At 39.4% G+C, this 12,793-nt stretch overlaps 1 protein-coding gene across 1 annotated transcript in view; it reads left to right on the top strand.

Moving 5' to 3' along the window:
• Positions 1 to 12,793, top strand: part of USP8 (ubiquitin specific peptidase 8) — a 488,166-nt gene that overhangs the window by 29,512 nt on the left and 445,861 nt on the right. The window contains exon 2 of the mRNA XM_069222544.1: positions 9,690 to 9,834. Within this exon, the coding sequence (XP_069078645.1) occupies positions 9,690 to 9,834 (145 nt within the window). The remainder of the gene's footprint in view (positions 1 to 9,689; positions 9,835 to 12,793) is intronic.

Raw genomic sequence — 12,793 nt, 5'->3', positions numbered from 1 at the left:
GTTGCTAGCTCTGGGTGTTGGATGTATTGATTTGTTACTTTTGTAAAGCGGCCTTTGGGGCAAAAATTACATATAAAAATGTCACCTGTTGCTGTGTTTTTTTTCCAACTTATTTTTTTAATTTTTTTATTTCATCAGTTAGTTTCTTTGGGAAAATCATGAGCAATATTCAGAGATTAGCCTTTGCTGAATTTGGACTGTTGTATAATTTTCAGAAATGCGTACCTTTCTGTTTTCACCCATGGGTTTAATACTTGTTTCTACCTCAAACAGCAAGTAGGGGTACACTATAAAAAAAAATAGGAAAATTGGTCTACCCATTATATCAAAATTAAAATACTATGTTTTTATTTTACAACTCTGCTTGTTCATGGGAGCTAGAAAAATGCTGATCATAACACAGCAAATCTTTTGTTAATTTCCTGTTTAGAAATAAAATGCCTTCTCTTGCACAACATATTTTCATATTTTAAAAAAGAAAACACAATTTTGCTTGAATTTGTTTTTTATTAAGTTCTCTCTAGGGAAATTCACAAACCTGCAGCACCTTAAGAATCACCAAGGTGTGGGGAAAACAAGGATTGAAATTTGGCCAGGTCTAGATAAAAGCCTTAGCCGCTAAGGGGTTAATATTGATTCTGCATTATGTCTAGTCAAATGTATTCATGATCTCTCAAATCTCACTTCATATTTAGCAAATACATGGCAGGGAATAAGACAAGTTCTTTTCTGAAATATTTTATGAGACCAAGCAGCATAACCTAGCTGTTGTCAAGATTTGATGATCGTATTTTGTATTACTGTAGCTTGATGTCTAAACCTTGACCTTCTTTAGGATTAAACTGTAAATTGGATTGACTGTAAATTGTGACTCCTTGCTTTTGCTCTCATGAACAGAAATCCACTTAAAAGGTCTTTCTAATAAAAGCTTTTAGTCACCTTTTTTGTTATGGGCTTTTCAGTGGTTTCTCAAAATCCTATGAATAGAGCTCCAGCTATAGTCACTATTCTTATTCGAAGACAAAAATGAAAAAGAATGAAAATGGAATCATGTTTTGCATTTTTTTCTTGTACACCTTTTTCGTATGCTGCTGCTCTACAAACAGTGAGTTGAGTATGACTGTTCACATGTTCCAACTCCCTTTACCTTTTTCATATCTGGCCATATGCCTAGTTCATCAATTCTGTCCAAAGAGCCTGTGTAAGGAAATGCCTCCTTGGCATGGTTGCCCCCTGACTTTTTGCCTTTGCTGATGCTATGTTTACAATTGAAAGTGTGCTGAGGCCTGCTAACCAGGCCCCAGCACCAGTGTTCTTTCCCTAACCTGTACTTTTGTATCCACAATTGGCAGACCCTGGCATCCAGATAAGTCCCTTGTAACTGGTACTTCTAGTACCAAGGGCCCTGATGCCAAGGAAGGTCTCTAAGGGCTGCAGCATGTCTTATGCCACCCTGGAGACCTCTCACTCAGCACAGACACACTGCTTGCCAGCTTGTGGGTGCTAGTGAGGACAAAACGAGTAAGTCGACATGGCACTCCCCTCAGGGTGCCATGCCAGCCTCTCACTGCCTATGCAGTATAGGTAAGACACCCCTCTAGCAGGCCTTACAGCCCTAAGGCAGGATGCACTATACCATAGGTGAGGGTACCAGTGCATGAGCATGGTACCCCTACAGTGTCTAAACAAAACCTTAGACATTGTAAGTGCAGGGCAGCCATAAGAGTATATGGTCTGGGAGTCTGTCAAACACGAACTCCACAGCACCATAATGGCTACACTGAAAACTGGGAAGTTTGGTATCAAACTTCTCAGCACAATAAATGCACACTGATGCCAGTGTACATTTTATTGCAAAATACACCCCAGAGGGCACCTTAGAGGTGCCCCCTGAAACTTAACCGACTGTCTGTGTAGGCTGACTGGTTCCAGCAGCCTGCCACACTAGAGACATGTTGCTGGCCCCATGGGGAGAGTGCCTTTGTCACTCTGAGGCCAGTAACAAAGCCTGCACTGGGTGGAGATGCTAACACCTCTCCCAGGCAGGAGCTGTAACACCTGGCGGTGAGCCTCAAAGGCTCACCCCTTTGTCACAGCCCAGCAGGGCACTCCAGCTTAGTGGAGTTGCCCGCCCCCTCCGGCCACGGCCCCCACTTTTGGCGGCAAGGCTGGAGGGAACAAAGAAAGCAACAAGGAGGAGTCACTGGCCAGTCAGGACAGCCCCTAAGGTGTCCTGAGCTGAAGTGACTCTAACTTTTAGAAATCCTCCATCTTGCAGATGGAGGATTCCCCCAATAGGGTTAGGATTGTGACCCCCTCCCCTTGGGAGGAGGCACAAAGAGGGTGTACCCACCCTCAGGGCTAGTAGCCATTGGCTACTAACCCCCCAGACCTAAACACGCCCTTAAATTTAGTATTTAAGGGCTACCCTGAACCCTAGAAAATTAGATTCCTGCAACTACAAGAAGAAGGACTGCCTAGCTGAAAACCCCTGCAGAGGAAGACCAGAAGACGACAACTGCCTTGGCTCCAGAAACTCACCGGCCTGTCTCCTGCCTTCCAAAGATCCTGCTCCAGCGACGCCTTCCAAAGGGACCAGCGACCTCGACATCCTCTGAGGACTGCCCCTGCTTCGAAAAGACAAGAAACTCCCGAGGACAGCGGACCTGCTCCAAGAAAGGCTGCAACTTTGTTTCCAGCAGCCTTGAAAGAACCCTGCAAGCTCCCCGCAAGAAGCGTGAGACTTGCAACGCTGCACCCGGCGACCCCGACTCGGCTGGTGGAGATCCAACACCTCAGGAGGGACCCCCAGGACTACTCTGATACTGTGAGTACAAAAACCTGTCCCCCCTGAGCCCCCACAGCGCCGCCTGCAGAGGGAATCCCGAGGCTTCCCCTGACCGCGACTCCTTGAATCCAAAACCCGACGCCTGGGAGAGACCCTGCACCCGCAGCCCCCAGGACCTGAAGGACCGGACTTTCACTGGAGAAGTGACCCCCAGGAGTCCCTCTCCCTTGCCCAAGTGGAGGTTTCCCCGAGGAACCCCCCCCTTGCCTGCCTGCAGCGCTGAAGAGATCCCTAGATCTCCCATAGACTAACACTACAAACCCGACGCTTGTTTCTACACTGCACCCGGCCGCCCCCGCGCTGCTGAGGGTGAAATTCCTGTGTGGGCTTGTGTCCCCCCCGGTGCCCTACAAAACCCCCCTGGTCTGCCCTCCGAAGACGCGGGTACTTACCTGCTGGCAGACTGGAACCGGGGCACCCCCTTCTCCATTGAAGCCTATGCGTTTTGGGCACCACTTTGAACTCTGCACCTGACCGGCCCTGAGCTGCTGGTGTGGTGACTTTGGGGTTGCTCTGAACCCCCAACGGTGGGCTACCTTGGACCAAGAACTGAACCCTGTAAGTGTCTTACTTACCTGGTTAACCTAACAAATACTTACCTCCCCTAGGAACTGTGAAAATTGCACTGTGTCCACTTTTAAAACAGCTATTTGTCAATAACTTGAAAAGTATACATGCAATTTTTATGATTTAAAGTTCCTAAAGTACTTACCTGCAATACCTTTCGAATGAGATATTACATGTAGAATTTGAACCTGTGGTTCTTAAAATAAACTAAGAAAATATATTTTTCTATAACAAAACCTATTGGCTGGATTTGTCTCTGAGTGTGTGTACCTCATTTATTGTCTATGTGTATGTACAACAAATGCTTAACACTACTCCTTGGATAAGCCTACTGCTCGACCACACTACCACAAAATAGAGCATTAGTATTATCTATTTTTACCACTATTTTACCTCTAAGGGGAACCCTTGGACTCTGTGCATGCTATTCCTTACTTTGAAATAGCACATACAGAGCCAACTTCCTACAGCCTGTCTTTTCCATAGTCTTTCTGGCATGATTTCCCCTTTGTCTTGTCTTATATTAAAACATCAACCTGACACTCCAGTTTGACTAGATGATCTACACCATTTACTTTACATTTTGTGACTAGCTTTCTGCTTCTTCCACATTGAGCAAATATTTATCTTCCTTGGTGTTTTGGCTTTTAATTTAGTGGGGAATTTCTTGTAGGTTGAAATGCCATATTAAATGTGCTAATTGAGGCACACATATCTAGATGTATTAATAACGTCTTCTTGCATGATCCAGCATTTGCTCTTTAGTTTTGCTTTGGCCAAGATCAATTTTCTGGGTTGGACAGTGTGCACAATAAATGATGCCACACTCTGCTTATCCTTGGCACTTTGTTATCCAACTTCCCTTCCATGTACTACTTGTTCATTTATACAAGTTACATATTTGTCGTGAAAGGTGTTTACCTTCTCTACAGGTTAGCGCCAACTCAAGTCCTTACAGTTTAATACAGCTTGCTGTCTAGGTTGTTTCTCTAACTTACATGCAAGTTACAATCTTATAGTTGACTTCTTCCCTCTGTTTACTTATTTGGATTGGTCTCTTTCCTGCATTTCCCGCAGTGACACAACTAGTGGCACATCTATGTTCTCTTACTTCTTAATCAATGTGACAATCCTATATCTTCAGTTGGTCCATCTACGTTAATCCACTCTTTTTCGTGGGTATTTCAGGGCGGTCTAAGTTTGTCTATCTCTATATGCGTGTCTTCTCTAAAGAAGAGTATACTCCTCAGTTCCTAGCATTTCTGCTGCTTGAAAGGCTCTGTCACTTCTCTGGCTTACTTTCTCCGTTGGTTGTGGTTTCAAAAGTGTCTGAATACCTTCTACCTGGCTACAAATTCTCCTTTTATTTCATATTGCCTTAACAATTATGTCTGGCTGGTCTTCTTGTAGCCTAAGCTGTGTCCAACTGGTAAGCTCAAAGCGGAGCCACTTTAATCCTGTGGAAAGACTTTGTATCTCACTGTTGCACAGCCCTCCAACAGCACCCTTCACATCGTTCTTTTTATCCACTAGCGTCTGATCCCTTTCTGCACCTCTTGATTGCCAGCTGTACTACTCATGAGCTTCGATAACCCTAGATTCTTTAGTGTCTTTGAACTCCATCTCTATTATTATGATGTCTGACCATTTTTACCATGTGCTGCACCTACTTTGGCTTTCAGAGTTTCTCAGCTCCCCCATTTGCTCATCATCTTCAAACCCATACCCCCTCATTCCTATTAGATTGGCATGCAGCACAGCTAGGAATAGTTCTGTTGCAGTCTTTCACTTCTTCCCCAATCTGCCTTTCATACCAAAGGTTTGAAATCTGATCTGTCTGATGAAGTGTGGGGGTCTCAATCTTTGCTCAGGGAGGCGCAAACATATAGTCATTTGAAAAGCAGCTATTGTTCATAATTTAAAACAATTTGAAAAGCAAACTAACCTCATCAGTATGATTTTCGGTAGCTGCATAATCAACCAAAACCCAAACAGCTTTTTTTTTTTTAAATAAAAGGCAGTTTTGCCCAAGATAGTATCAAACTCTTTGAACTTGTTATTGAAAAACCATAGTGTCATTCACCCCAGCTCTGGCTTTGGCACTGTATGTGTAAAAAAGCTTGACAAGGTGTCTTGCACATTCCTACAGGCAGCTCTTGACAGTTTTTTGCTAGGATATAAATATACTCTGATAGTTTTAGCACTCCTCAAGAAACCCTTTTCAGTGGAAACGTATCCAACAGTCACCCTAACAGGCTGGGCATGGCTGTCTCTTCTGCCCATGATATATTAGTAACAATGGGTCCCCTGGTAATCTTTATCATAGAAAACAAGAAAATACTTGACGTTTGTTAAAAAAAAAAAAAAAAAAAAAAAAAAAACTGGACCGTATGCCAATAATCCAATTTTTGCTGAACAGACGGAAAATGCAAACTCTGCAGTAGTAAAAATAATAGAGAAGTATGCTAAAATACTAAACACAAATGAAACAAAAATCCCCCTCATAAATGACCTCTTCCAGTGCTCGCATGTTGGGAACCCAAGCTAGAGATGAGAGTAATACAAAATAAAAGGTCTCAAAATCTGGTTCAAACCCACTACAGCTGCATTTGTACAAAGTGGAAACATTAAAACTCTTAACAACTTCCAAACACCAGTTGGACAAGCAGTCACCCAAATGTATCTCCTGTCGATGTTGAATTGAAACGATCAAAAAGATGATTTTATCTTTTGGTAAACTTCATCACTGTGTCCCCAATTCATCTATCCATTAACTTCTTTGAGAAAATCGACAGTCTCATTTTGAACATCATATGACACGCAAAACGCCAAAATTATGTCCTTAATTTGAGGCTTCCAATAAAACTGGGTTGGGTGATGGGAGTAATCCAGAAGATTATTGCTGACACCTAACTGCCTATTTAGCAAGGTGTGGGTTGTAACCGTTAAGCTTTATTTTGGATATTACCATAAAGTAAATTAAAAGTGAACAATCCTCATTGATCATTCATAGCAACGTCTCTGCTTTGTAAATGCTACACAATAAGCTCCAAATAAAACATTCTACATTCCTCTCATCTTGGCAGAACCAACACGTCTGCATTTAAGGAAAGAATATTAGAATACAGAATTGAAGGGAGTGCGCAGAGGAACGCATTATAATCTTCAAAGGCAAGGGTATGGAAATGCTCCAATTGGTTTCTCTCTCATCTCGTTGAAATAAATTCTGGATGACTGAGTTTTATGTATTCTTATAAATTAACAATGTCCCTCTCTAGAATCTGTTCACCGCAGACACACTGAGGTGCCCAACACTGCAAAGAAACTTATGCATCTAAAGTATACAAAATACTGTGCCTGATAAACTCCAGATCCACTATCAATGTATAAAAAAAACCGAAGACTCATTTTGACCAAAGTTCCCCTCCACACAGACCTATCACATTTTGGAGTACCATTCAGTCAACATGTACAACCAACATAATTGGTCCTGCACTTGTTCGATGTAGATTCATGACAGCCCGCAATATATTCTGGACCCCTTTAAGACTCCATAAATTAGAATTACTAAACAAGCACTACTGCTGGAGCTGCCAAATTGAAAAGGACTGCCTAAGAAACATGCTACTAACATGCTGTTGTATAGATTCAAACCATTTTGGAAGAAAAGGTAATACATATACAAAGTTCTAAGTCTATATTGGAACCTGCAGGTTCCTTCTATCACTGTAAAAGCATTAGACCCATCCCTATCTTCATCATTATCAAAGGGTGACCTCAATGATTATCATGGGCTATAAAACGAATCTCTCTAAACGGAAAGCCCATAAACAGATTTCTATATGCACATGGTGAACATGGACTAAATGTGCTATAGGGACAGATATCTCCTTAAATGCATTATTTCTGTTTAAATATATATTCAACAGAAAATGGAACAACTTAGATAATTTTATTGAATCAACTAAGACACGGAGTACAATGATTATCATGTTTCTCACATGCACATAACCAAAAGCAAAACAACTCTAACAGCTAGCTGCAATAGATTAGTCTAAACTAAGTTGCTTACTTCTAATCAGATGAAAGATAAATCCAGCTCCTTCTCTTCTTCCCTTTATCCATATTTCCTCTTCCATCTCTCATTTACTCTTCCTCTTCTATCTTAATTACTGTGTATAGGTGCTCAATTTGTTTGAAGCTAGTGAATATGTTTTGTTGATTACTATGCATGTCAATACGTCATTTTGGTTCATAAACAAATCAACTAGTCTTGTGCAATATACTGCTTGTATTTTCTATTTACATACAATTCAGTAAAAATGTTTGAAGTTAAAAAAAACAACAATAAAAGAAATTGGAATATTTACCTGTGTTTCAACCACCAGCTGAAGACAAATGTGATTAAAATGAGGAGACCGTGAACGGGCATGAAAAATGTTTTGAAGATAAACCCAAGACTGTTTACCTAGGCCTGTGTGCCAAAACAGCATAAATAAATAAAGAGACACTACATTGGCAGAGCAAGCCATAGAAGACACACTGTCAAAAGCATAGTGCAGATCTTGCAGAAGAGGAAAGAAACACATAAGCATGCCAGTCAATATGTTGTTTATGTATGCATTTGAAACTTGTATCTGCGCACACATCAGGTAGGCATATTTATAAACTGAGAGCCCAATATGTGTAGGGTTTCCGATGTATTGAATGACTGGTTGAGTATATTATCTCTTTGTTAATCATAGAGGCCTTGATTACGATTTCATAGGGCAAAAGACATTGAAAACAAATTACTTGAACCAAGAAGATAGCGAGCTCTTGGACTATCAAATGGACATTCATCACATCTAAGTTTGAATTATGAAAAATAGTACTGACTCCTGTACTTGATGAAACTGAAAGAATTATAAAACTGAAAGCTGAATAATCCATTGTATTGTGGGTTTTCGTACAAATTGTAGAACAGAGTACTTAGCTTAGGTGACATGATCATGCGTGTAATTATGAAGTGTCATTTAAATGTTTTATATAGATTACCATTGCTTACTTTGAGAAGGACTATAAAGTATATAAAGCTATTTGTATATGTACCCTGAAATAATTGTGTAACAGGGAAAGACCTGTGTTTGTTCAGTTGAAAATGAATAGATGTTGATGAAACTATTAATTGTCTTTATAAAGCATTTTTTTCGGGGATCTGAGGAAGTCCTCTAAAGTAAAATTCTTACACAGGCATCAGTTTCTAGTATTTTTATTTTTTTGAATCATACAGTTTTTGATATGGATATTAATACAAAATGTATAGTTTTGTGGCCTTTTCAATACAGAGCAGTTTTTGGATGAAAAACGGCGGAATTGACTTTGAGGGGGGCAAATAACTGTGTCTTGGGCTACAACATTTTGATTCTTGTTATGTAATCATACCTGAAGGGCAATTTTCATGCAAGTGCATGGAGATAACAGTGAAGGAGAAAATCAGAGGCATAAGAAGGTACCATCTATAGGGTAAACACTGCAAGTAAAATGGGGACAAGGATCTCTAGGGTATGTGTGGAAGCACAAGAAGGCACAGCAACTCAAGATAAAAAAGTGAATGAATGAAACAGGGCTGTGTACAAATTGCATTAAACAAAGCATGATCCTTCGGACACATTCTCTCATTGATATCTCCTAGCCCTTTTGCCTTTACTAGGTCCAGGAAGAGTTAAAACTTTGCAAGTCATGTTCAGAGCATATAGTGTAAAGAAACTGCATACATGTTAAGTTTTAGAATGGGGAGATGTCAGGCCCTTGTTTGAATGATTAATAATAAGCTGCCTCTAGTATCTTAAGTTTTCAAGTTAGACTTTCTGAAAATCGGGTGGCCATTTTGGCTTGGGATTAGTTTGTGGGATGAATGCATAATGGGGCATACTTTTTTGCTTGGGATGGATGTTGGATTTAGTGCTGTTGAAAGCTCACCTTGTATAGCGAGACATCCTTACGATGATTGCTTGTGAGGTCCACTTCTTGGCTTAAGAAGGACCTTGGGGCTGGGTGCCATTTTAGTTTGAGACTAACATCTGTGACCCAGAAGTATTCTAGTCCGTAACAGTCTTGGAAACCCTAACCGATGTTGACTCATAATCGTGAATTATAGTCTGGTACCATTTTCTTTGAGATCTTGAATGAGCTTTTGAGAAGGCATATGTAACTTTATTTTGCTGATTTTGCTAATGTTTACTTGCCAAATGAGTGTTAATTCTATTGTTTTTCATGCTTTCTCCTTTATCAGCTATGCAAGTAGTGCCTGTAAGATTTTTAAGAAAGCTGAGGAATGCAGGTTGGACAGAGATGAAGAAAAGGCATATATCTTCTATATGAAGTACTTGTCTGTTTTAGAACAAATCAAATCAAGACCGGATTTCAAACATTACCAGGTAAAGATGTGCTTACAATTCAAATGTGAAATTTGAACAGTTACATTATATATATATATATATATATATATATATATATATATATATATACACATTTGACTGTGAAATCAATATTTATAATTTTGTTAAAAATATCCGAAGAAAGAGAAACTTCCTCAGTAATTCGTTTTTAGTTCTGTGTGCAGAAGGTTGTACTATCTTCAAAAGTATACTTGAGCTGCAGTTGCTAGCATAGGTCACAAAAATGTATAACTAAGGCTAAATTGACTATTTAGTATGAATGCATGTTTTGGCTCTAAAATCTTTTTAAAAGTATTGTACCTTATTAAATTAACTCTTAGTGAACAATAACATTTCTTTACCTTGTTAGTGTCTTAAAGGTGTAAACATATCTTGGTTGATAACATTGTCTCTTCATTATCATTCTGTAGTATTTCCATTTGTCACACAATCTTTTCCATTGTGTGGTTTCTTTATTTAATGACACACATTTATTTAACTTGTTTTTTCCAATTCTTAAATGACTTTGTATATATACAGCGTATTGGATGGGGAATAAAAGGTGTGCACTGTAGTAATAGCACACATAATAATGATGTACCCTAGGAAAGTTTAAGAAATTCCATTATTTTTTCTGAAAATGTTCCTTTATCATGAAGTAGTTTTATAGTTGCCTGCCGTTTATTCGGAAAATCCAGCCTTAAATCTTAAAACAAGATTGTGAGGTCAGCCTTGCATGCACTGGCTGCTTTTTTCACTTGCTGTTGCATAGGTACATTTTTACGACTTCATACTGCAATTACGAGCCTGAGAATGATGTGTGCAGTTTCATAAGATAGGGGAAGCAAGTGCAAGTAGGAATAATTATTTGAATCCCACGTGTGCCTATGTATCCAGCAAAAGTAAATCTTACCTTCCAGTATACAAAACAAGAGGGTACAATGTTGCAGGTGGGCTTTGCTGGCATAGCACTCTCTCTGTGTTCCTTTCGTTGTTATGCCACTAAAGTAGGCCAATCCTGAGAGACTGTTTAGGTGGAAAGATGCTGCAAAGGGGTGCTTTCATCTTAACGGCTAGCTGGAATACTGCATGTAGTATTATTTATAGGGAAAGTAAAGACAACATTCTAAGCCCTGGCTTGCACCGTGTGGAAAATACACAATAACATGCTATACAGATATGTTATGTATCTTATTCTTATATAAATGAACATCAAATATAAAAAGAAAGAACAAATTATAGTAGCCAGTGAAAGGAAATACAACATTTGTGTAAGAATACAGGGCCTAAATGGAAAAATATACTGCAATGTAATTCTGTGAATACTGTGTACCACACCATCCATAAACTGGAAGTATTACTTGATTTAATTTTCCACCCAAGCTGCCTGACTGTTTTCCAGTTCTGCTAGGTGTTACTTGCTCGATATCCTGTTCACATATTGTCTGTGCAACCATTTTCCACCCACCTTTACCACACCTTCACCAACTTTTTCATTCTTTCCTCTGGGACCAAATTTAGATAAACCTTGCAACACGTTCTTGGGTTACTTAATACACACATAATCACCTACTTTGTACTTCATTACAGATTTTAGCATGTTGATAGTCAAGTTTTACTTTTCTAAACAATTGAGCTTTTTCGATGTTACTAGAAACACACACATTCACTTTTTCATATCACTTTCTCTCTTTTTCCAATATCTTACCCACAACTGACATAAGGCAGAATGCCCCTCGAGGAAAGAAAACTGAGGGTTAACAGTAGCACTATGTTTGGAACTTCTATACCACTACAACATAGACGTGATAGATTTCAGTAGAGGCTTACCACAAGCAATAATGTACTGGAACACATTGTGAAACCACACTGTTAACTCTTTCGGCAAGCCCATTGGATTAGAGACGATAAGGCAAGGTTCTCCTTAATAAAAATGTTTGATTTCTTAGAAAGATGGACTGAACAGGCAAAACATATATGGCTACTTCACTCAATGATTTGTTGGGCTGGTAGCAGTGGGGAATTTTTTGATTTATTAGGATTCTCACTGGCTAAACGCTCTGCACACTTTTCAACTTTTAAGTCACTATTCTGTCCATGGATGGCCACTAATACCAATTGCTTACTCTGTGCCTGGTAAGTGTACACCCTAAATGTCCTTTGAGAGCCACATTAATAATACTACACCTGATAGATGCAGGAAGCACTATTTTATCTTCCTTCAATAGTACACCATCAGAAACAGGAAGATCTTGTAGAACTTTCAAGAATGAGCCAACATCTCTGATTCTTCTCTTTCAGCCACCTCTTAAAACAACAACTCAAAACATTCTTTGCAGTACTATCTTTGTTAAACTCTTGGACCTGTTTAGCAGGAGAAATTGGTAATATATTACTACTGACAATGGCACATTATAGGTACTTTACTTTGAAATATGATGTTCTAAATAGTGCATTTCATGTTTCCAGAACTCAGTTTTCTTTACTTAGTATTACACCAGCATTTTTCAGTATACTCAATACCTTATCAAGAGTGTTATGTGCCATCACATCTGAACCAATAATGTGAAAGTCATCTTGAAAAGCGATCATGCTGTTAATAACTTTAAACAAATGAGGCAAGCCCCAAACAACTTTGGTCAATATTGATACAGACCATGTGGGTAGTGAATGCCGTAAGATGGTGGCAATATTTGATAAGTTCAATTTGAAGATAACACTGATCTCAGAGGTCAGTACAAACTGTTAAATCTCCATATTTGTATGGGCTGCCACTGAAAGAGAAACCCATAAAGAAAAATGTATGGGCTCCATTACACCTTGTTGATCCATACCCTTTAAAACATTGTATAACTCTTTTTTTTTTTTTCTCTGACACTGAGATGTATGTTTCTCAGCCGGTGCTTCACCTAAACAGCATTGTTCATCTCTCTATTGAAATGGATATCTCCATTAAATC

The sequence above is a fragment of the Pleurodeles waltl genome, chromosome 3_1, assembly GCF_031143425.1.
Source record: "Pleurodeles waltl isolate 20211129_DDA chromosome 3_1, aPleWal1.hap1.20221129, whole genome shotgun sequence".
Classification (NCBI taxonomy): Eukaryota; Metazoa; Chordata; class Amphibia; order Caudata; family Salamandridae; genus Pleurodeles; species Pleurodeles waltl.
Note: the sequence above shows the minus strand (reverse complement) of the source record. Positions and strands in the feature narration are given on the sequence as shown.